The sequence below is a fragment of the Megascapheus bottae genome, chromosome 3 (assembly GCF_031878675.1).
Source record: "Megascapheus bottae isolate mThoBot1 chromosome 3, mThoBot2.hap1, whole genome shotgun sequence".
NCBI lineage: Eukaryota > Metazoa > Chordata > Mammalia > Rodentia > Geomyidae > Megascapheus > Megascapheus bottae.
The window spans coordinates 62,243,230-62,268,952 of record NC_143511.1 but is presented as its reverse complement, the minus strand read 5'-3'; the positions used below and the strand labels follow the sequence as shown (position 1 = coordinate 62,268,952).

Here is a 25,723-nt window from a genome sequence, read left to right as displayed (position 1 = left end):
GGTTAACTGGAGATAAGAATCTCATAGACTTTGTTGCTTGGGCTGGCTTCAAACTGTGATCCTCAGATTTCAGCCTCCATGCTAGAATTATAGGCATGAGCCATTGACCCCTGGCTCTAAAATACTCTCAATGTAGGCTATTTCATGGTGATGTTAAACGTCAACTCATATTGCTAGTTATGTTTATACATTACTTTAAAATACCCGTTCATAGTTTCACTAAAGAAATGCTTAATTTTCTTACCATCATCATCATCCTGGTTAGGATTTGGTACATCTTTCAAAATGCTGAAGATTTCATCATTGGTTGCCTTGCTTTTGAAGGCAACAGATAAACAGAGGGCCACAGAATGTCCAGGAAGAGAATCTAAACATAGAATGGAAGGTAAGGTAATCAAGTCAGAGTATTCTTACAACTAGTTAAGATAATTGAGAAACTTAAATTATTTCCTTTCAAAATATAATATTCTACATCTCAATATTTAAACTATGTAAGATACTGTATGTGAAAATAAAGACAATTCTTATTTCAACACTTAGAATGTTTTACTACCTGAAATCTGGAGAACCAAGAGTTGCTAATCTTCAAGATGAGCAGTGGAAAGAAAGGTGACAGTTACATTGTCTTAAATCAGTTCTCAGGCTCTCTCTTCCTTGGCCTTTGTAAGTTCATAACCCAAGAGTCAAGGGTTTTTTTTTTTTTTTTTTTCCCCATTATCCTTTTCTTTCTGTCCTCTGGGACAGTGGAGACTGAGTTTGAGTTTAACAAGGTAAGGTAAAGGCTGCCAGTTTGACAGGGATTTGTTGAATCTACTCCATCACCTAGGTGTGACATGACCATGTGAGTCTACAACTGGTTATTTTCTACTGAATTCTTAATGTGTAGGATTTGTGCTAGGATGAAGACATCCAGATCAACAGCTGCATTTACTATAAGGCAGACAAAGACATAACAAAGAGAGAATGCTGAATGATATAAGGCCAGAGGATGTAAATTATTAAACATCTGAAATGAACAGCCTGTAAAAACAGATTACAGGACAGTCAGATAACATCAGCTATATCATTTCTCTAAAGTGGGAAGAAACTAAGTAAAAAACAAGCAACAACAAAGAAGTACCCACATACAATAAAAGTAAGGATTCTTTGTCACAAAGGAATTTACATTTGAGCCCAAGAACTAGAAACCAGAAAACAATACAAAACTGGCTTGCTAAAGGTTAACAAATATTTATAGGAATAAGCTTGGGCTAGACCCTAGGAGGAAACCAGAAACCAGAGATAGTTAAGGATTTTTGTGTTGGGGTAACAGCACAGGCAAGGAATAGAATTCTCAGCCAAGAACTTTCATGCCATACAAGGTAGAAGGCCTCATGGACAGAGTCCAACTCTAAAAATCTCTACACATGGGTCTGTATATTGACTTCCAATGTACAAAACCTTACCTTCATTAAGCACAAATACTGTAAAACAAATGACACAGCAAATCAGACCCTGAGATATCATACAATTCTGGAGATAATGGAATCAAAAGGTAAGAAAATCATGTTTACAAATTTACTTCTGGAGTCATACTGCCATGCATCCTACGTCGATACACCAGGACTGAAATGTTAGCTGCTGTTGATCAATTCAAGTAAGTTCTAGCATAACAAATGGGTACTTTCAACTTAGTGTAGCCTACAAAGTTATCTTGCTATATTGGCACTATATATAAAATGTCAGAGATAAAACTGCAAATATTATTAAAAGAGCAGAAAATACTACACCCAAGAAAATTTCAATATTTCTACTTAGAAGACAGGAAATTAAAGACAGAGGAATTCTTATTTTATTACTTACTGCTACTTTCATCTCCATACTTGTATATGCAGGTTGGGTTTGCAGGACACAGAGCTGAGAAGGTAGGAGGAACAATATCTAATATACGCTGATGGTAAGACAACCTACAATACAAATAACAGCTTCAGAAAGTAGCTTTGATTAATTTTATTCTTTGGGAACACCCAGTTTAGGTGGAAAGCCACAATCTCTAACACTTTGAACATAGCTGACAATCAAAAAAGTGAATGGGGAACTGAAAGTGCTTTAGGTGTTTACATGAGCTACCACATGGGAACTTGGGCTACTTCAAAACTTCTTGATTTAGCCTGGCACTGGTGGCTCACTTTGGTAATCTTAGCTATTCAGGAAGCTAAGATCTGAGGATCGAGGTTCAAAGCCAGTCTGGGTAAGAAAGTCTGTGAGACTCTGATTAACCATCAGAAAACCAGAAGTGGCACTGTGGTTCAATGCGGTAGAATGTTAGCCTTGAGCTGAAGAGCTCAGGGATAGTGCCCAGGCTGAGTTCAAGCCCAACAATCACCACCACCAGCACCAACAAAACACAACTAAAACAAGTTGCACTGAGGTGTGTATCAGCCTACCAACCAAGGATAAGGGTGACAGTGGGGTAGGGAGAAGGACAGTTGACACAATGGGAAGATTGGTTACCTAATACCCAAGAAATATAGAAGACAGGAGCCAAGGAAAGCGCTTATGAAGCATGGGAGACAGCTAAACAGTTAATTGGGCTGAAAGACACACATATGCACATGCAAACACAGAGTTATAAAATTGTGTGTGCATATGTATGTCTACTGAGAGGGCCTAGAACTTGATACCCCAGTAACAAAGCATATCAAGGGTCCATGTCTTGCTAAGTACCATTTTGAACAAATGATTCCATGGGAGTCATAAAGACACTGCTTGATTTTGGATAGTCTTGGACCAGAAAATAAGAAATTGTTTAATGTATTAGAGGACATTAAAAAAAAAAAGATTTAGATACAGAACTTGGGAGTTTCCCAGAGACGATATGTATATAAAAATAAATCATGACAATCACTATTTATTTATTTCTGTGGGTCATGGGACTTGAACTGGTCCTGGACACTGTCCCTGAGTTTTTCAGCTCAAGGCTACCTACCACCCTACCCCTGGGCCTGGGTGTTATCCCTGAGCTCTTCAGCTCAAGGCTACCACCCCACCCTTGAGCCAAGCCACACTTCCAATTTTCCTAGAGATTAATTGGAGATAAGAGTTTCAGGTTGTTTGTGCCTGGGCTGGCTTTGAACCTTGACCCTCAGATCTCAGCCTCCTGAGTAGCTGTGATTACAGGTGTGAGTCAACACGCCCAGCTAATTACTCTATTTGTTACCAGTCCTGGAGCTTGAACTCAGGGCGTGGGCACTATCCTAAAGTTCTCTGCCACTTGAGCCACAGCTCCACTTCTGTTTTTTTCTGCATATGTGGTACCAAGGAATCGAACTCAGACCTTCATGCATGCTAGGCGAGTACTTTACCACTAGGCTACACTCCTGGCCTGACAGTTATAGTTTATAACACAACGAATGAAGCAATTTCTTTAGTCCCTTTATGTACATGTAAATAAAATAAAAGAATGTATGAGGAAGTTTCTCATAATAAAATGCCAAATAATAAATGAATAAAAAAGAATGTACTTCAGATTATGTCAGTCAAACATTAAGCTATTAGAAAGGAAAACATGGAAGAGCCTGGAAGACTCTGGCATGAACAGGCAATCAAGAATACTATCTTTTGTGTGACATACTGAGAACAATGTAAAACCTGAGTTTGTTCAGGAGGAGATATCAGAGTAATCCAAGAAAGTAAGGGCTCTAGGCTCTTCAAAAAGACAAGAGAGGCTAGGAGCATGGCCTAGTGGTAGAGTACTTGCCTAGCATGTATCAAGACTGGGGTTCGATTCCTTGTTACCACAAACAAAGAAAAAGTCGGAAGTGGTGCTGTGGCTCAAGTGGTAGAGCTCTAGCCTGGAGAAAACCCAAGAACAGTGCTCAGGCCCTGAGTTCAAACCCCAGGACTGGCACCACCCCGCCCCCCCACAAAAAAAAAAAAGAAGACAAGAGAAGTGGGGCTCATGCCTTTAATCCTAACTATTCAAGATCTTCAGATCTTGGCTTGAAGCCAGTTTGAGCAGAAAAGTCCATGATACCCTTCAATTAAGAACCAAAACAAAATCTCCCAAAAACTAAACAAAAAAGTGGAAGTAAAGCTGTGGCTCATGGGGTACAACATTAGTCTTGGGAAAAAAATCTCAAGGATTCCAAGGCCCAAGTTCAAGTCACTTGCAGGCAAGCATACAATGGAAAAAATATCTACTGAAGACTGAAAGAGTAATGACAGAATAGTAACTTAATGCTACACATTACTGGAGACAACTCTGGAGAAGAAAAGCAGAGCACTAGCCTTGAGCAAAAAAAAAAAAAGTGTCTAAGGACAGTGCCCAGACCCTGAGTTCAAGCCCCAGGACTAGGGCCCCCCCCCCAAAAAAAAGATGGAAAATATATGTCTTTGTCTAATTGTGACTTTTCCATAAATTTGAAATTATTTCAAGCCCAAGGACTGGCAAAAAAAAAAAAAAGTGAGAAGATGAACAAATACTTGGAATTTAAAAAATTGCACATGGGCTAGGAGTTTGACCTAGTGGTAGAGTGGTTACCTAGTCTGCATGAAGATCCAGGTTTGACTCCTCAGTACCACATACAAAGAAACAGCCAGAAATGGTGCTGTGGCTCAAGTGGTAGAGCTCTAGCTTTGAGAAAGCCCAAGGACAGTGCTCAGGCACTGTTCAGGCCCTGAGTTCAAGACCAAGGGCTGGCAGAAAAAAAAAAAAAAGTCCTCCCAGAAAAATTAGAAAACTCAAACTACAACACAAAAACTTACCTCATACATTTTTCTAGAACTTCTCTGACAAACTTTGGTTTGGGACTTTCAAGATCTTGAGTAAGACAATCTGACCTAATGAAGAAATGTAGTTTTAAGTTTTCATACATAGTCTACCCATACCTAACTTTTACTGACTACAGATTCATTCCAGTTATCCCATTTATACATAGTAAATTATCAAAAAACTAAAACTACCTTTTAAGTATTAACATTTAAGTGCATTTTTTTCTGACTATAGAGAAGAAAAAAATAAAAACACACTATACTTACCAATCTTCCCAGCTCCATCGGAATTGGAAATTACTTAGATGATGAGAAAACCAATTAATAAACCTACACAGGGAGGAAGAGTTGCAGTTTAAACCAGGAATACATGAACGCACACAGTACACTAGCACCTGCAGCTGTCTTCTGCCACTTACTCTTTTCCCCGTGAATATGCTGACTCACCTTCAGCAGTCCCATATCCTACTACTTCTCATAATGCTATCTTTTATTCTTTTGAAGTAACAGATACATTTTCTGCACTTATTTTGTGGTGGCATAAAATTTTACCACTTTCAAGGAGTGTATTATTTTCCCCACCTATCTGATGGAATGGAGGGGGAGGAAAGGAAATTTTAGATAAAACATTTAGGAATGCTTTACAGATGGCAGTGCCAAAATCTAATTTCTTATCACACAATGCCTCTTTCCTCACAAACACACTAAAAACTTGCATGCAATTACTTTAAGCACATGTTCTCTATTAAAAATATGTTTATATAAAACCTATTTTAAAAGCTGACGAAGAGGAAAAAGATAACTATATAAAGCAAAAAACAACTAAACAATAAATGAAATAAAAAAAATCCCTACATATTTGGGTACCCAATTTTATGGACATGGTATTGGAGATATAAACATAACTACATAGACATAAAAATCTACGATGGGCTATATACTCTATAGGGATGTTTTATTACGTAGATTAATATGTATCTATGACATACAAACCCTCAGATTAATTTTAATTATGTTCTAAAATCTTAGTGCCAATGATTGTATATAGATTCCCTTCTTGAATACTTGTTTGTTAAACATGAATTTGAAATATGATATAAAAAAACGTTAATAAATTCTTTAATAAAAAAACCCCTACAGTATGGGCTTCATCTCATATTGAAATTTAAGACAAAAAAATTAGTTCTGTAATGAGTTTTCTTATTATAAAATATTAATTTGTGGCCAGGAGTTTGGCCTAGTGGTAAAGTGCTTGTCTAGCATGCATGAAGACCTGCGTTCAATTCTTCGGTATCACATACATAGAAAAAGCCAGAAGTAGTGCTGTGGCTCAAATAGTAGAGCTTTAGTCTTGAGAAAGTCCAAGGACAGTGCTCAGGCCCAGAGTCAAGTCCTGGGACTGGCAAAAAACAAAAACAAAACAACAAAAAAAACCCTTAAAGTATCTTTACTGGGTTACAAAGAACAAAGAGAGAGAAGCTATTAAGACTCAGTATGGAAATAAGCAGTGACCACACCTGTCCACACAAGTGGTACTCATCGTGTCCAGACGCATGTATAACATTTCAGTTGCTTGTGCTAGCTGGGAGTTTAAAGGTAAGGAAAACTATTCTCTAATCTCCTTCAAAGTAAGTTGCATTATAGAAAGTAATAAAGCAACAATTAGTAACTTTAAGCATCTCTTCATGTAATTAAACCATGTAAAATAAAGCTGGATTTACACACACACATGTGCACACACACAGGGAATCCAGACACTATTTTTATCACATCTAGTATTTCCCATGTACCACTAGAGTCCATTCTTTTTTCTCCTATCCCACCCTTCTCAAGCATTCACTGGTCTGCTGTCACTAAGTTATTTCTACCTATAATCCCAGAAACCTGAGAGGCAGACATTGGAAAGATCATAGTTTGAGGTCAGTCTGGGCAAAAGTTAACAAGTCCTCATCTCAACAAACCAGGTGTGTTATTGCATGCCTATGGTCTCAAATATACAGGAGGCCCTAAGTAGGAGGATCACATTTAGGCTGGCCTAAGGCAAAACTGCAAGAACGTATCTGAAAATAATTACAACAAAAAAGGGCTGAGGGCATGACTCAAGTGGTAGAGCTCCTGCACAGCAAGTTCAAGTCCATGAATTTAAACTCTAGTACTGCAAAAACAAGATACACAGAAACAGTAACAACAACAACAAAAAGGCAAGGTAATGGTTATTTTTAAATCAGAATAATTAGCAAGAGGATAGAAGTAGGAGTATTCTACTGGGAAGAATAAAGAACTTCTAGAGCATATTAACTTTACATGACATGAATGACAATCTAAACTAAGTGTATCAGAACCACCCTAGCTAAAATGTACAACCCAGAGAAATAAAGACAAAATTGAGAAAAGCCAGCTGAAATAATGCAAAGTCAGGCCAAAGAATGTCAATGTAAAAACAAAAGAAAGGATACAACTTGAGGGAGGGAGCCAGGCTGCAGTTTGCACAGCTCAATGAGCAGTGTAGTGTACATCACGTCGATGTGAGGGGGCGCTGGGAGCTGAAACAGCTCTGCGAAGATCACCTACAAGGCAACCATGAGTCAGAACTCAGCTCCTCTATATCTCAAGCATCAGAAACCTAAACTCCATGACATTTCTAATGAAAACGTATTACCTTTTCTTTTTTTTTTGCCAGTTCTGGGCTTGAGCTCAGGGCCTGAGCACTGTCCTTGGACTTTCTCAAGTCTAGAGCTTTACCACTTGAGCCATAGCACCACTTTTCAGCTTTTTTCTATGTATGTGGTACCAAGGAATCGAACCCGGGTCTTCATGCATGCTAGGCAAGCACTCTACCAGTAGGCTAAACTCCTGGCAGATATTACCTTTTTATCTTTCAAATTATGTTTTCAAGCACAACTGTATACTACAAGAAAACCATATTCTTTCTGTAACTCAATCAAATAAGAGCATATAAGCAAGATCCCATCTCAAATTATATATACATATAGATGTACATGTATATGTGTGTATAGAAATTTTGCATTTCAGCTGACTGACATCAGTGAGCCAAATTCACAGCTGAAGCATACATATTCTTCTCTAGCTTTAAGAGGAAATATGTAATACTTATAAAAAAAGGTATGAAAGACTTAAATAACACATTGTAATGACATTGTTTCATGAATTACATAAAGAACAGTGTAATTAATTAACAGACTGAAATGCAATCTCTTTATGCAGACACAATCTCTTCCAGTTAATATGCTATCAAGGCACCATACTATCTCTACCAGTGTCACTCTCTTGCATAAATAAGGGGACAAAGCACCCCTTCTTCCTATTTCAAAACTACATGTCCCCAGGAATAAGCCATTCATTATTGTAGGAATAAGTAAAGTCAATCTATCCTGTTTTACAAGAGATTAACTGTTTGGGAGTTTGTTTGTTTTGCCAGGGAGTTTGTTTGTTTTGCCAGTCTTGAGGCTTTAACTCTGGGCCTGGGCACTGTTTCTGAGCTCCTTTTGCTTAAGGCCAGCACCGTTCTTAAGCCACAGCACTACTTCCAGTTTTTTCTGTGATTTAATTGAAGATAATTTTCTTGTTTCTCTATTAATTTACAGTGTTTGTCAAGTAGTTACTCCACAAAACAAAATATAATACAAGACTATTACACTTTAAAGCTAAGAGGAAGATTCTGAAATTCTGAAAAACAGCATGTGAAATCATACCTCTACTATGTGGTAGTTCAAGGGGATCTTGCTCTTTCCTGGGTAGCTCAGGAGCTTTGCAGCACTATGAAAAATTTAAGTTCAGTCAGTAATAAGACACAAGAATTCACGTAAGTTTCTAAAGCAATATGCTTACATGTAAGGAAAAGGCTATCTTTGCTAAGTGTGGATTTTGATTACTTAACTGATAAATTAAATCTCCTTCCCCCGCCTTAAAAACAAGCTGAAGTACAATACTAAGGCAATAATACTAAGGCAATATATTCAGACCTACTAATTAAATAGGATGGCCTATATACCCAAAATCTAACATCCTTTTTTGTTTTAAAATCTAAACTAAATTTTTCAAGGTCTCAAAACATTATTGAAAATAAACTCATCCAACACTTGGGCATCTAAATGCATAGAAAACTGATTAAAACCTCTAATGTGCATTTATAAGCATAGCATCAAAACTAGAAATAGCTTGTCATTAATATTCTTCAAGATCATAGAGCAGTCACATAGTCTATATCCCTATGCACATTACTATAAGCATCTAACAAGTATTACATGAGAAAAGGAGCCTCAAGAAAGTAAAAGCAAGAGTTTCAGAGATTGCTTTTAGCAAGATAGGAAGCACAAAGAATGGAATAGCTGTCTTGTACTATTTTAATGACTTATCAAGTCATTAAAATGGCTTTTTCCCTTGTGAAAGTACCATGGATGGAATCTTACCAAGTCTGCCTTTCTTTCCAGTGGGACTTAATGATGCAGTGGAGATTCTCTTCTATAACGAACCTCTCCACTGAATGACTCCCTGGCATAACAGGACCCTGGAAAGAAATCCGAATGTACACATAGACAGGCCCACAAACAGATTTCTCAGGAAAAGCTTCAACCAATGATTTGGCATGGTGGCATTGACCTGTTACCCCCAAAAGGCAGGGAGGCACAAACAGGAGGATTGTAGTCTTGGTTGGTCCAGGCATAAAAAGATTATTTCTTGAAAATAGTCCATGCTGGTAAAGTGTCTCAGAGAGTACAGCATTCAATAGCAGATATGAGACCCTGAGTTCAAACCCCTGTATCACCACCAAAAGAGATAAAAAGGGCTAAAAATATTGAGTATTAATGTGAGATACTATCCTGTACTTCTGTATGTTGATAATTTAATCCAAACAATATGAAACTGAGACACAAAGAAGTAAAATAACTTATTCAAGATCAGATAGTATTGGCTAATTGAGATTTAAGACAGTCCAATCTGACTCTCAAACCTGTGCTATTGATCTGTATATTATGCTGTGCTCTAATCTACTTAAGTATGCTAAATATAACTTCTTATATAATGGGATGATACTATTTACTAAATTAAAAAGCAAAGTTCAAGCCAGGATCCAATGAATCAGGCCTGTAATTGAAGACACTACTATGCAGGAGACTGAAATAAGAGGATCAAGGTTCAAAGCCAGCCCAGTTAGGAAAGTCCATGATACTCATCTTCAATTAACCAGTAAAAACACTGAAAGTGGAGCTGTGACTCAAGTAGTAGAGTGCTAGGCCTTGAGCAAAAAAAGAGCCACCAGGTACTGAGTTTAAACCCCAAAATGGACAAAAAAAAAAAAAAAGCAAACTTCATTGCCACCTGTTACCCACCTATTTTACTAGATTAGATCCAAAGGGTTTCTCAGGCCACGCCTTACAAGATTAAAGCACAAATACAATGCAACACAGACCCTTTCCAGGAACTTATTGTTGTCACGTACCTCAGGATCATCTGTGTAATCAAACATTCTGAAGATGACCCTGGGCATCGGGTACACTGAATCTTCAGTGTGAGGTGGTGGCGTGAAAGGAGGCAGATTATGCTGCAGTGCTTCACAGAGGATGCTGTCAAAGGCAAGATAAGGTCTTAGGATGTGCCGTTCCTGCCAGCGATCCTTTTTCAATTTCTGAATCTGGGCCCACAGGCAATCTAAATACTAAAAACAGATTTTTAGTAATTAATATAAATATCACTTTAACTAGACAGGTCCAAAACACAGAACATAAAAGTAACCACAGTTATTACAAGTTGCTACAAAGGAACAGCACTGCTTTTGTTTATAATCATTTGATTATAGTGAGTTTGGAGATAACTCTTCTATTTTTAAAATTGGGTATTTAGATAAAAAATACAACAAATCTGTGGGTGGTTTCAATTACATTCTACCACATATTAAGTACTCTCTGCATGCTGAGAGCTCTGAAGAGTTGAAACCAATTTACCTCTTCTTGTGGGTGAGGCTTATCAGCAGTCCATACTTGCAACATGGGCACATGTGTCTTCTGGCGCCTCCTAAAGTTAAATACACATTATTTTTCTTAATTAATAAATGCAAGTTAAAACAATAAAATAACATTTATCCATCAGATTAGCAGATAACAGCATGTTTTTCTTTTTTGTTCTTTTGCTGCCAGTCCTGAGGCTTGAACTCAGGGCCTGAGCACTGTCCTTGGGCTTTCTCAAGGTTACCCTTCTACCACTTGAGCCACAGCACCACTTCTGGCTGTTTGTATGTATGTGGAACCAAGCAATTGAAATCAGGGCTTTGTGCATGCTAGGCAATCTATCACTAAGTCACACTAGGCAATCACACTACCACTCGGCCAAACTCCTGGTCCTTTTACAGCATTTTTGAAAAAGGAAGCCCAATAGGTATTGCTAAGAGATAAAATACATTTAACAAATCAATAAGCTATCCTTTAAACAACAAAGCATACTATGAACTGTGCCCTTACTTTAGATAGCTTTCAGTGTTGGCAAAGATTCGGTCCATCTCTGCATCTTTCTTTTCATACAACTCCTTTCCAACCCAGGGCAAAGATGACAAAAATGCATACACATACCAATCTCGTCGCACCTAAAGAATTTTTTTAAAATGTTAGTTTAAAATGGTTTCTTTTTTTCCTCCTCCCTCCCTCCCCCTCTTTTCTATTAATTGATTTGTTCATTCATAGTACTGAGAATCAAACTGAGGGCCTTGCATATATTTCAAGTGTTCTATATAGTCCTAACTCCATATTTTATTTTTTCATAAAATCCTATGTAAGCTATTTAACTGGGCTTAAGTAATTCATTTAGAGCATTCTACTAGGCATATTAGTCCTAATCTATTAGAATAATTCCAATCAGAACAGCCCACCTGTATGCCAACTTATTATTTATATCTTATGTACTCGAGTACAGTACCTTCTGTTTATTGCTAAAGAGATGCTGATGAAAAACACCTTGGTACAGGCTACCCTGACAAGATGCAGCATAAAGGATGGTCTTACCTGAGGTACATCTTCTTCCTGAGTTACACTTACAAAATTCTCAAACATAGCAACCATTGATGGGGCAGCAATTACATGACAATTCACAAGATCAGATAAAAAACGAACCTGTTGGGACAGTTTCTGAATAAATCACAATGTCTTTCATACTAATTACAAAATAAGCAATCTTTTTTTGTGGGAGGCGAGGGGTCAGTCATTGTGCTTGAACTTTGGGTCTGGGCACTGTTCCTGAGCTCTTCAGTTCAAGGCTAGTGCTCTACTACTTGAGCCACAGTGCCAGTTCTGGTTTTCTGGTGGTTGATTGGAGATAAGAATCTCATGGACTTGAGTGCCAGGGCTGGCTTTGAACCAAGATCCTTAGATCTCAGCCTTCTGAGTAGCTAGGATTACAGGCATGAGGCACCAGTGGCTAAATAAACAATCTTATATGGTCTATTCCTGGTCCACAACACTAGGGCCCAACGTTTAAATTTAACACATTGCCTCTTTCTTTATACAGATTAAGTCATAGGTCCGCTTAGAGTCATGTAGGAAAAGCAGATGAAAAAAATATCTTTTTAATGTTAAGAGTCTTTGTTCTTAGCTGTTACTCCATTTTTCTACCATTATACAGGTCCCTGAAAACATGTCAAGTTCATATATAGATTTAGAGATTTTTCTAAATCCATGTCACTTGTTTCAAGTAGAAGATCTTATTATAGGACTTTTGGTTGAATACACTTTAATAGAAACCTAACATGAAATATTGACTCAGAACCTGAAAGGCATCAAATAAACTATCAGTGATTGTTGTTTTCTGATTTTAAGCCTTCCAAAATTCCTTCCAAATGGGAGCAGAGTGTTCTTTTAGAAACAGTGATAAAGGGGAATAGGGAAAAACATAAGGAATGAACTTTTGGGCTATTCCATATAAGACGAGCAAAGTACTCAAGTGGTAAGCAAGGAAGGCATTCCAAGTAGAGGGCATATAGCAAGCAGAAATGGACTGGGGAAATAATAAAGGATGGAGAGTTTAATGGTATAGTCTGTTCTACACCAAAAGTTTAAATAACTGTATACTAATAAAAATTTGTTCATATATCCTTAACATAGGGATAGTTGACTAGCCCTATGTATTAAATATTATTGGAAAACCTTAGCTCTATTCCTATTCAAGACAAATAAAAAGTTCTAGCAGTCACTTTCTGCAAGCAGAAAGGCCACCTACTACAATGGGAAGGAACTGGGGTTTTGGACCTGTACCCAACAAGATCACAAGATCATTCCGGCCTTAATGGAATATACTGAAAGGGGAAAATTTAGATATGAAGATATTAGGTAAGAATGTGAGAAAAAGTAGGGCATGATGCTGGCTTACGCCTGTAATCCTAACTACGTGGGAGGCTGAGATCTGAGGATTGCGGAAGTTCAAAGCCAGCTGGGCACTAAAGACTATGAGACTCTTATCTCCAATTAACCATTAGAAAACCAGAAGTGTCAGGTGGCTCCAGGGGTAGAGCAGCAGCCTCCAGCAGAAGAACTCAGGGACAGTGCTCAGGCCAAGAGGTGTTGGGGGGGGAGGGTGGTAGCCTTGAGCTGAAGAGCTCAGGGCCAGAGCCCAGGCCCAGAGTTCAAGCACCAGTAACGAGAGACAGAGACACAGATAGAGACAGACGGACGGACGGACGGACACACACACACACACACACACACACACACACACACACACACACACACACACAGAATATGAGAAAAGAGGCCTGATATGGTGGCTCATAGATATAACCCTAGCTACTTAAGAGGAAGAGACAAAGTACTACAGATTCCCCATCTGTAGCTCAACCAATGAAAGCTGGAAATAGTATATGCCTGTCACAGGACGCATAAAAAGAGAATAGTAGAATGTCTGGGCATGCCAAGCATGAAAACAAGACTGTGAAAAATAACTAAAGCTAAAATGGTACTAAAGGCAGTGTTCAAATGAGAAAGAGCCTGCTGAGCAAATGCAAGGCTCAGAGTTCAAACTCTGGTACTGCCAAAAAGCAAACAAAAACAAACCAAACCCAAATAAACAAAACAAAAGAGGAAGAGGAAAGAGGAGAAAGAAAGCATGAACTATGCTATAGGACCTGTAGACAAAAGGGACCGATTTTAGAGAAATTCAGAAGGCAAAACTGACAGGGCTTAGAGACAGTTGTGTGTAAGGAGGCAATGGGAAGACAAAAAATAACACTCAGGGTTATAGATGGGTTGCTCAATGTCCAGTGCATCTGTGACAAGCTGGGAAGATGAAAGGGAGGTACAAATACATTGCTTAGGAACTCAAAGGCCCTGCATTCAAACCTCAAAAGAAGGAATAAAAGATAGGGCAACAGAAGGTCTTCTATGGAAACCAAGATACACAAAAAGAACCACATGCTGTAGGGAGATAGGGTAGGATTCCAAATAAGAACAAGCAACTAGACTGGGTAACAAGCTAGGCAATACCTTTACTAAGAATGCTTTCCAAGCAAGGCACTGGTGCCTCATACCTGTAATCCTAGCTACTCAGGAGGCTGATAATCTGAGTATCAAGGTTCAAATCCAGCCCGGGTACAAAAAGTACTTGAGACTCTTATCTCCAATTAACCTCTAGAAAATGGGAAGTGGGGCTTTGCTCAAGATGGAGCGGTAGTCTTGAGCTGAAGAGCTCATGGACAACACCCAAGACCAGGGGTAGGGTGGTATCCTTGAGCTGAAGAACTCAGGGACAATGCCCAGGCCAAGTTCAAGCCCCATGGCCCACAAAAATAAAGAAAGAAAGAAAGTGGGACTCTTATTTCTAATTAATCACTAGAAAATGGGAAATGGGGTTATAGCTCTGGGGGTAGAGTGGCCTTGAGCTGAAAGAGCTCAGGAAAAACACCCAGGCCCAGAGTTCAAGCCCCAGACCCCCCCACAATTAACAATAACAGCAAAAATAGCTCATGTCAAAGCCATTTCTGGCATAAAAGTCTGTGAGTAAGACTCTTATCTCCAAAGTGCATTTACTGAAATGAGCAGGGGACCTTATCGCAAAACACAGGATAAATTGGTTGTAACCCAACACCTTTCTTTCCTTTCCAACACTGTCATAATATACAGAAAATAGTAACTTCTAGTAGTTATTTAGTAACAGTAACTTACCAAATAGACAACTTCATTGTAGCCCAACACCTTTCCAACACTAAGTCATAATACACAGAAAACAATAAATGCTACTATTTAGTAACAGTAACTTACCAAATAGACAGCTTCATTGTAATTGTTTGCTTTTAATGACTCTTTAAGTTGACGAATCATTGCTTCTACAAACTCTCCACCAAGGTTGTAATTCCTAGCATTCAGCAGTCCAACTAACGTTGTATAAATTGTCAACTTCTCAGGTAGCAAACGTGCACTGATTTGGGAACCCCGTGCAACAACAATGAAACACACACAAAAAAATGGCATTATGTTAAGTTGATGAATTTTATATAAGCCTTTTATCATCCATTAACTTTCCAATAAGATTACTTTCAACTTTATTTATTTAGTGGGTCATGGGAGCTTGGGCATTGTCCCTGAGCTCTTCAGCTCAAGGCTACCTCCTGCCCTGCCCTACTCTTGAGCCAAGCCCAATTCCCATTTTCTAGAGATTAATTGGAGATGAGTCTCAGGTCCTTTCAGGCTGGCTTTGAACCTTGATCCTCAGATCTCAGCCTTCTGCGTAGCGTAGCTAGGATTACAAGCATGAGCCATCACACCCAATTTAACTTTATTTTTAAAATGAAAATGTTGTAGGTGTGCTCCCCACAATTTTTCATTTTGATTTTAGTTAATCTGAGAAGACACAAAAGTTTAATTGTAAAATTATCCCACGGAAATAGACTAATGCTGGAAGAGTTTTTCTTCATATGCATTTAGTAGAATTTCCATAAAATTGTTTCCATGGTAAAGTATCTCAGAAATGCCTAGTGAAACAAGATTCTTTAAAGTAGCATCATGAAGGAGGAACAGAGTATTCTTAGTTTCCCAACTTAGCTAACCAAATGTTACAGGACTAAAATTCTACTTTGAAAAATACAATTCTAGTAGCTTAAGAAAGGTAAAGAACTCTGTCTCAACTAAATTCTCCTCAGAATTCTTAACATGACACTAATATAATTAAGACCTGGTTATATTTCATCTTATAATTCCTAGTGTATTAACTCCATTAAAATTTAAGAGGAAAAAGGATTTATTACTTCTTAAGTAAGACAGCTTTTAGGAATTAGTTCAATGGAGAAAAGATATTCTTATACTTTGTATGCTTTCTTCACAGAATATTGGAGACAGCTTAACACTTCAAAAAAATACTAGCATTGGTAGCAACTCATACCTCCTTAAGTGTTTCTCAAACCAAACACTCAAAAGAGCACCAATCAAGTACTATCAGTCCAGGTTTAGGCAAACAAACAATATGGCTTTTGAAACAGTGTAACTGCTACTTAAAAAACATTTCTTATGAGCAACTATGGCAAAATTACTTTTACTCCATATGCATTCTAAATATTAATTGAATCTTTAAAAAATACAGAAGTTTAACTATGAGAATTAAATCCATGGATAGTTTCACTTTGTTTATGTATTCACTTTTATAAATTTAAAAATGGGCTGTAAGCTTTAAATAATTATTTTAAGAGCCGGACAGGAACTCGTGTCTGTAATTAACTACTCAGAAGGCTAAGATCTGAGGATCAAGGTTCAAAGCAGCCAAGGCAGGAAAGTCTAAGACTTAACTCCAATTAACCAGCAAAAAGCTGAAAGTGGGGCTCAAGTGGTAGAGCTCCAGCCTTGAGCAAAGAAGCTTAGAGACAATGCCCAGGCCCTGAGTTCAAATCCCATTAGTAGCATCAAAAAAAAAAAAGGTAAGTAATCTAATTCAGAGAAAGATTTATGATTGCTAATAGTTTCATACTGTTTTTCGTCTTTCAAAAATGACTATTACTCGATTAACCTGTCCTAAATTTGCTTGGTCCCACTGGTTTAAAAAATACATTTAGAGGTTGGAAGCACGGCTCAGTTGGTACAGCACTAACCAATGAGCCAAAGCAGGTACTTTGAGTACCAGTCTCAGAACAAAAATATATATTTAAATATACATGATTAAAAAAAAAACTCCAAATAAGAAAACATCTACTTGCTTTTTATTTAAAGTCAACTTAACCTGGACACTGGTGGTTTACACTTATAATCCTAAGTATTCAGGAGGCTAAGGTTGAGGACTGCAGTTGGATTGCAGTATAGGCAGAAAAATCCATGTGACTCTTATTTTTCAGCAACAAGCAGGAAGTGTCCATTGGCTCAAGTCTTGAGTGAAAAAAGTCAAGTGAGTGTGAGGTCCTGAGTTCAAGCCCTACTATTCCGCACACACACGTCAGCTTAAATGATTTTAAAGCGCGTTTTTTTTTGTTTTTGTTTTTTTTGGTGGGTCATGAGGCTTGAACTTTGCCTGGGCACTGTCCCTGAGTTCTTCAGCTCAAGGCTACCACCCTACAATTGAGCAAAGCCCCACTTCCCATTTTCTAGAGGTTATTGGAGTCTCAGGTCCTTTTGTGCCCAGGCTGGCTTTGAACCTTGATCCTCAGATCTTAGTCTTCTGAATAGCTAGGATTACAGGCATGAGCCACTGCGCCTGGCGATTTTAAGAAATTTTAAGAAACAAAATATAAGGAAAATAAATTTTAGTCTTATTTATTATTAAATGAAACAGCTCTGTAATGGGCCATTTGTTCTGCAATGCATCATTTGTATAAAGTTCTAGACAGAACAAAATCAATGATATATGGATTATAAACCACATCTTATGCATTTAAGAAAGCATTTAAGAGTAGATAATACATTATCACCTGGATTCATAAATCTTTTGCATACATACACTGTACAAAGAAGCCTTAGGATCTTGCTCTTGTAGTTAGGAAGATCAGCTTCTAAGACACCAGCCAAGCCTTCTAGGTTGCTCTCCAAAGAGCAGGCGCTCTGCAGAGGACATCATATCAAATCCATCAAGTACTCAGCACTTAATGAATTAAAAGTTCTGAATGACCATAAAAAATTTTAAGGTATTATGTACAAAAGACACTAAGACAACTATAGTATAAATCAGTTCAGGTTGTTATTATTCTTTAGAAACATGTTCCATGAAAAGTGAATAATTAACAATTTTAAATAATAGTTCAGGCAGATTAAGTACTAGAAATGAGAGGTTACTATGAGGCATTTTCCATCATTATTACTAATTTACTAATTTTGACTGGAAAAATTCCCTCAAGTATTCAGGACTGGTTTATGTGATTTATAAACTGAGAGGACTATTCTCTAGGTCCACTCCAAGCTCATCTATGAGAATTACTAAAAGGCCCCACTTATCTTAGGAGTTTTAAAGTGATTCACTCCGGGATGGATACAGATGCATGGTAACATAGGCTCTGTTTAAAACTTTAGGTCATCCAGAAATCACACCCTAAATCCAAGGCAGTCTGTACTGTCTTAGTGCATACCTTTTCTCCTACTTTGCATATTAAAGATTCCAAATGATCTTCAGTTTTATTTGCATCAGAGGTCTTTCTCCTTTTGTGAGGCTGTCCACCTATTTTAACAACAAAAAAAAAAGTATTACATGATGAATTATCACAAACTTTATTTTAATCTCTTTTCTACACAGAACTGACACTTGTGATCTTCAATTTCTTTCTTTTGAAGCAGAAGGAATACTGGGAATTGAATTTATGGTTTTAAGAATGCTAGGACTCTACCACTTGAGCTCCACACCTGTCATTTTACAAATAGGAGCCTTCTGCAAACTTTCCTTATCTTCAAATCATGACTCTCTATTTCTGAGTAGGCTAGGTTAACCAACACTCTTGTATTCCTAGGGTCGCTATCAATAACTTCAGGAAGCATTATTTATGTGAATAGTATCCACAGAGCTAATAGCAGCCCGTCCATTTCTGTGAGCAGACAGGAATGGCACCAACAATATGCTAAACACTGTTAACACTGAACTGCTGCTCCCATTCTTTTTCCTGGTCCTCAGTGGCTTGTTCCCTAATCTGACAGTGTCACTAACTTGTCCATCTAATGATGGAGTAACAACTGCAGAGTTACTGATCCCAACTCATTAAAAAAAAAAAATTAGCAATTATCTACTAACAATTAGTTGCTAAAACATTCAAGTTGAATGAAGACGTACTACAAATCAATCTCAAACACTTGATTTCTGTACATCTTCCCCTTCCTGTCAATGATTTCTTATCATTCTGTTTAAAACAGAATCCACCTTAAGTCCTTTTGTGGAATAACCTTAGGCTTAAATAGCAGTGTTATGTATAATGGGAGAGGTGTCCTATAATCCTAGCTACTCAGGAAGCTAAGATCAGAGGATCAAGGTTCAAAGCCAACCCAGGCACTAAAGAATGTGAGACTCTGATCTCCAATTAATCACTACAAACCTTTTTGCCTGGGCTAGTCTCAAGCCACTATTCTCCCAATTAGCACCTCAGGAATAGTTGGGATTAAATAAGTGAGCCACCACAGCCAATTTGTTCTTGGATATATGTGAAGCTTGGGTTAAAAGTTTGGTGGCTGGAAGTTTGGCCTAGTGATAGAGCTCTTGCCTAGCATGCATGAAGGCCCCTTGGTACCACTTCTGCTACCAGAAGTGGTGCTGTGGCTCAACTGGTAGAGTTCTAGCCTTGAGAAAACCAAAGGACAGCACTCATTCAGGCCCCTCAGTTCAAGCCTCATGACTGACCAAAAGTAAAAAAAAAAAAAAAAAGTTATACAGACAGGATTATAGGGAGTTATTATAAAAGACTGCATACAGTGCTTTGATTATACAACCCTTAATTGCCATTATAATCTGGCCTATTCATTAAATATAATTTTGATGAGCAAAACCATAAAAAGTGTAATATGCATGCAGTAAGAACTGTGTTGCTGGAGTCATCTGCCTGTATAAAGTTGCAGGCATGTGTGGCATAGCAGAGTCAGTGACCTTAACACTTATGTATACATCAAACCTACATCTATTACCCAAAGAACCATTGTTTTTTGTTTTTTTTTTAGATTTCTTCACTGAAAGAAAAAAAGCTTCACAGCCAGAACATTAAAATAGGCCTCTCCTACAGCAATGGTTCTCAACTGGGAATGGATCTAGTAATCGCTTCCAGTTTTCTAGAGGTTAGTTGGAAGTAAGAGTCTCATGGACTTTAATGCCCAGGCTGGCTTTGAACTGCGATCCTCAGATCTCAGCCTCCTGAATAGCTAGGATTACAGGCACGAGCCACCATGCCCAGCTTGGAGATATAATTTTTAACTTTCATGATCAGGAGAATGTGTCAGGCATCTAGTGGGTGCTGGCCAGGATAGCTGCTGGGTATCCAACACTACATAGGACATTTCCCAACCAAAAAATCGGCCTTAAATGTGCTGATGTTGAGTAATCCTGTTGTAGGAAACATAATGTATAATTTTCTTCAGTCAGATTTTGGTGAGGAGAGGTGAAGGCAGATGCTGAGTGAGGACTGTTTTGTTTGTTTGATCTTATTTTCTAAGTGTTTTCTAAACATCCTTTTTTCTGGCTAATCTACTTTGCTAACCCCCAAACTGTGCAGGTATTCTTAAAAATAGCTTATTCTCACCAGACACTTGAGAGAATATATAAAGTATAGTGAGCTACAAATACTATCTAAACTTATGGACAGTAACAAGATATTGAATTCAGAAGAGAACCTGGGTGAGATCACAGAAAAGTAGAATACAAAACACCTTAATTAAGAATATTGTCAAAGCCAGCCCCACACTAAAGACCATGAGACTCTTATCTCCAACTAATCACTAGAAAACAAAATGGGAAGTGGGGCTGTAGCTCAGGGGTAGGGCAGTAGCCCTGAGCTGAAGAGTCTAGGCCCAGAGTTCAAGCCTCATGACTCACAGGAAAAAAAAAAAAAAGACTATTGTCCAGTTAATTAATTGAGTAATTTCACATACATCAGTTAATTGAGTGATTTCACATACATCAAGAAAACATGTCTAAAGTAGCCCTAAAAACATGAGATTTTATATTAAAAATACGGCTATGCAGAAGTTTTACAAGGTAAGTTACATACTGCCATATCACTGATACATAATAGTATCATAGAACATATAAGGCACAAAGCAAGCCTATATTTAAACCCATAAATGTTTCACTTGTAAGGCAATCTTACTTTCAGATACACTATACTACTTTCTTTATCCTTATTAGAGTAGATGTACTACAAAATCAAACCTGCAAAAGAATAAAGTAACAAAACAGAGAGAAAAGTAGTGTACTTCGACTTAAGAGGAAATCATTACTTTGAAAACTCCTTCACTAATTTTTCTATAGTAGTACAAATCATAATCCTAATGATAAGGACCTAATTCTAAATAGCTTAAAAGGGACTATATAGGGTTTTGGAGAAGACTTTGTACAACCTAAGTCAACTGACTAGAAGATCTCCGATTTCTGTCTCCTAATCTCATCTCCTGATCAACAAAAAAAATACTCCAATCATCCTGTAAGATCTGGTCTTATTAAAAGTGTCTCCCTCAACTTTCATTTTACTCAGTCACATTAATGGTGACCTCATAATTTTGTGAATGTGACAGGAACATTTTAGACTTAAGTCCTTACACTTGTAGCTTCCTTTGGACAACAGCTACAAAGCTTACTCCCTCATGTTTTACAAGCATTTAACCAATCAATGCATTGTCAGTTTGGCTTTATCTTTCCCCCTCACAGTGGTCTCTACACCCTTTATCTGACCTTATTTTTTTCTCTACAGCACTTAAGACCACATAATACATTCTATGAATCTCCTTCCCACCTTTGGTTATCGTTATATAACTTCGATGTATTGTCCACAATTACATTAGAAGACTACTTGGTAAGTCCTCACTGATGCGCTGTAACTCACTCCCCTAGACAGTAAAATCTGAGTATGTTCAAGTCTTTTCTAGTAATGCAAATAACACGTGCAACTCTAAATTACTTATAATGTAAATGCTGTGTAAACATCTGTTACATTGTGTCATTCAGGAATCATTAAAACAATAAAGTGAGTGGAGGTTCAACACTGATACCATTTTTTTTTCCCACCCAAATACCCCTCAACCATAGTTGAATCCAGGGTTGGAGAGCTGCAGCTACAGAGGACTGATTGTATATAGTTGAGTATATGGAAGGTTAAGACAGTGAATGATGGGTAAGAGCTGATAATTCAGAACACTCCAATAGATCTATTTGATGATGATTGTGCTATTTGAAGCCAGGTACACTGGTGGCTTATGCCTATAATGTTAGCCATTTAGGTAGTGAAGGATCTGATGATGGTAAAGTCAGTTCAAGTGGAAAAGTCTGACTGGATGCATAGCTCAAGTAGTAGAGACCCAGGTATGAGCCATAAAAGGGGGAAAAGGTACTAAATGACTAAAGAGCATCCAAAATACTATATTCAGATCATTAAACCCTACTTGATCATTACTTAAATTTTCAGTACTTCTATCTAGATTTGGGTCTTCTCAAAGAGGAACTATAAAATGGCTTTCTACTAATGATCTGCCACAATAAACTTTGCTTAAAGAATGTCTTATTTTACATTTGTCTTCTTTACTTTGAGGTCCAGCAGCAAGACCCAATGGATAAGGATACAGCTGCCAGCTTTATAGTAAAAATAAAGCCAATTCCAAGACAGTTATGCAAGCCTCCTAAAGCAAAACAAAAGCAAAAATTAGAATAGGAAGAGATGCAGTACAAAAGTTGCAAATATAGTTTAGTGATAGAGTGCCTGCTCTATGGTTGAATTCAAGCACCAAAAAAGATAAAAAAAATATGCGAAAAGACAGTGTGAAGTACCAAATTCTCTAAAATCCAAGTGAGGACTTAAGCAGATTAGTCTCAGGTTAGTCAAATGTAAAGTACAGAGGAAAAAAAAAAGTGCCTTCTGTGCCTCATAAAAGGTTACAGAATGGGGCTGGGAGCTTGGCCTAGTGGTTAAAGTGCTTGCCTAGCATGCATGAAGACCGGGGTTCAATTCCTCGCTACCACATACATAGAAAAAAAGCCGGAAGTGGTGCTGAGGCTCAAGTGGTAGAGCTCTAGCCTTGAGAAAGTCCAAGGACAGGGCTCAGGCCCTGAGCTCAAGCCCAGGACTGGCCAAAAAAAAAAAAAAAGGTTATAGAATAAGCTTCCTACATTAAAAAAAAAATACAGAGGAGTTACACCTACACATTGGTCTATCTAGAAACTGACAGTTGTGCTTTCCCTAAATATCAGATGAGAAGGCTATTTTTTTAAGCTATGCCTTAACAGAAATCCAGTGTTTCTTTGTTAAAATGAAATATACGCTATTCTGTTGCCATTCCTAACATCTTCAACATTCTAATAGAAAACTCATCCAATTTAAAATTTCTGTTAGTGGTCTCTATGGCTTAGTTGGTTAGAGTACCTGTCTTGTAAAATGTTTGCTGTGCTGGGCATACGGTGGTCTATATTCCTACTTTCAGCTACTTGGGAAGATGGGGAGGATCACAATTCAAGGCCAGCGTGGACAAAATGTTAGTGAGATCTCATCTCAACAAACAAGTGAGGCATGGTGGTTCAGGTGTGATGTGGTGGTTAGATATGATTCCACCTAAGCAAGAAGTGTAGTTAGAGATTAAAAATCTAAGGCTGGCCAGTGCAAAAAAAAAAAAAAAAGAAAAAAGAAAATCAGAAAAAGGCCTGGGAATGTTGGCTCAAATGTAGTGCACTGTGGCTCAAGGAATAGGGCAGTAGCCTTGAGCTGAAAAGCTCAGGGAGGGCACCCAGGCTCAGAGTTCAAGCCCCATGACCAAAGACCAAAAAAAAAAAAAAAAAAATGTAGTGCACATGTCTGGGTTCAAGCACCAGAACCACCAAAAAAAATTTTTTTATGCTGTTGGCAGTTGCCACTGTTTATCATCTCTGAACATTAGCAGAAAATAAACAACATCACTATTAGTGATGTGTGTATGCATATATAATGTAACACACACACACACACATAAATGTTAGATACATTACACACTAAGGCTTAAAGAATGTTATATAACCTGGAAAGATCACAAAATATATGGTCAGAGCCAGATGTTGGTGGCTTGTGCCTGTAATCCTAGCTGCTCAGGAGGCTGAGATTAGAGGACGGCAGTTCAAAACCAACTCAGGCAGGAAAGTCCTTGACAAGCCCTGGAGCTTGAACTCAGAGCCTGGGCACTGCCCCTGAGTTTCTTTTGCTCAAGGCTAATGCTCTACCACTTGAGCCACAGCATTACTTCCCACTTCCTGCATCCTAGGCAAGCACTCTACCACTGAGCCAGGCTCTTGGCACTCCTGAGATTCTCTTATCTGCAATTAATCCAAAAGCTGGAAGTGGAGCTGTGGTTCAAGTAGTAGAGTTCTAGCCTTGGGCAAAAAGCTCAGGGACAGTATCTAGGCTCTGGGTTCAAGCCCTAGTACCAGCAGCACACACAAAAAGGGGTAGGGAGGTCTGGCTTAAAACCCTAGGTTCCCAAATCTCACGTCAACTACTACAAATACTCTTTGAAGAGTGATATTCTCAAATAACAACAGAATCACACTAAGCTTCATTCTTTTGTATGTGGATGTCTGATCTTGAGTGAATGTAATGCTTAGGTGTAAAATAACCTTTTTGTTGTTGTTGTTGTTGTTGTTAAAACTAGCAAAATCTTGCACTTAACAGTAGGAACCATGCGCACAGTCATCCAAGGAACCCCCTGATCTCCGGTTCGTTTCCTAACACTCTTTCTTCCAATGGGAGGAAAGATACGCTCAAGGCCAACTTAACATTATAACACGATTATAATTGCCCTCCCAGGTGTGAATAGGCGACAAAAGTTTTCCCCTGAAGCTTGAATCAAAGCAGATCAGCGAATGACAGGTTGCAGCTCCTTAGATCTCCTTATGTCTTTGTTCTTTTCCTTCAGCAAACTCAAGAGTGCTTTTCAGGTGTAGCATGGAGGGTTAAAATGCCACTCTGGGACGAAAGGGTCCCCGTCAGTGACCCTAAGAGACTGCAGCACAGACATGGGTGCATTTCCCTGCTGGGCGGTGCAGGGCCATCTGGTCCTGGGAGACCCAAGTGGTGGTGGGGAGTGTGTGCGGGGGGGAGAGGGCCTGTCCATGAGGGCCCACCTAACCCTTCTTTCCCAACTACGAGGAAACCAGGGTGGCGGGGAGATCGCGGATCGCGCTGCACCGATCCCTCTTTCCCTTCCAAGGCTCCGCGGAGCACGCTCCCGGGGGAAGCGTCCCATTCCCCAGAGACCCGAGGACATAAAGCACCCAAGGCAAAGGCTCCCAATCCCGACGCAGCCTGGACGGCCGGGCCGAGGGCTCTCACCGTCGTTCTCGTCGCTGTGCCGCCGCCTCGACATACTGACTGCCGGTGAACAGCCAAGGCTGAGATGCAGGCGGGAAGCGTCTCAGGAACCGTCGAGCCGCCGGCCGCCCGGCGCGCGAGGACCGCGGAGAGGCGCGCAGACGGGCCGGCGCGCAGGCGCACTGGCTTCAAGAGGCTCCCGGAAAAATTCGAGCGAAGGGGTCCCCCGGGTGGGCTGGGCGGCGGAGGGCCGGAGTCTCGAGGTTCACCGGGCTCTCTCTACCCGCGTCCGACTGTGCACGCCGCCGCCCCCTCAGGCTGCCTTCGCGGCCGGCTGCTTCCCTCCTCCCGCCTTCCGCTCCGGGTCCTTCCGGGGACACGCGGAAGACGCCGCCGCCGCTCCAACCAGCCAGAACCCGTGGGGAGAGGAACCCCGGCCGCGCGAGGCCCGCCGCCGCTCCACGCCCGCCCACTTCCTCAGCTCCCCCGCCCCTGGCGCCCAAGGTTTCCCGGCGGCCCCTGCGCCGAGGTCTCGAGGACTTCCGGGGCGAAGGG

At 39.2% G+C, this 25,723-nt stretch overlaps 1 protein-coding gene across 1 annotated transcript in view; it reads right to left on the bottom strand.

Annotated features, from left to right (window-relative positions):
• Ncbp1 (nuclear cap binding protein subunit 1) overlaps positions 1-25,580 on the bottom strand; it is a 31,812-nt gene extending 6,232 nt beyond the window's left edge. The window contains exons 1-16 of the mRNA XM_090330298.1: positions 25,190-25,580; positions 18,287-18,375; positions 17,665-17,765; positions 15,009-15,165; positions 11,766-11,873; positions 11,229-11,350; positions 10,716-10,785; positions 10,214-10,429; positions 9,183-9,280; positions 8,466-8,529; positions 7,209-7,319; positions 6,270-6,334; positions 5,020-5,082; positions 4,747-4,821; positions 1,843-1,946; positions 245-367 (exon numbers count right to left, since the gene is read on the bottom strand). Coding sequence (XP_090186424.1) covers positions 245-367; positions 1,843-1,946; positions 4,747-4,821; positions 5,020-5,082; positions 6,270-6,334; positions 7,209-7,319; positions 8,466-8,529; positions 9,183-9,280; positions 10,214-10,429; positions 10,716-10,785; positions 11,229-11,350; positions 11,766-11,873; positions 15,009-15,165; positions 17,665-17,765; positions 18,287-18,375; positions 25,190-25,223 — 1,600 coding nt within the window. The 5' untranslated portion in view covers positions 25,224-25,580. The remainder of the gene's footprint in view (positions 1-244; positions 368-1,842; positions 1,947-4,746; positions 4,822-5,019; positions 5,083-6,269; positions 6,335-7,208; positions 7,320-8,465; positions 8,530-9,182; positions 9,281-10,213; positions 10,430-10,715; positions 10,786-11,228; positions 11,351-11,765; positions 11,874-15,008; positions 15,166-17,664; positions 17,766-18,286; positions 18,376-25,189) is intronic.
• Positions 25,581-25,723: the final 143 nt, after the last annotated feature.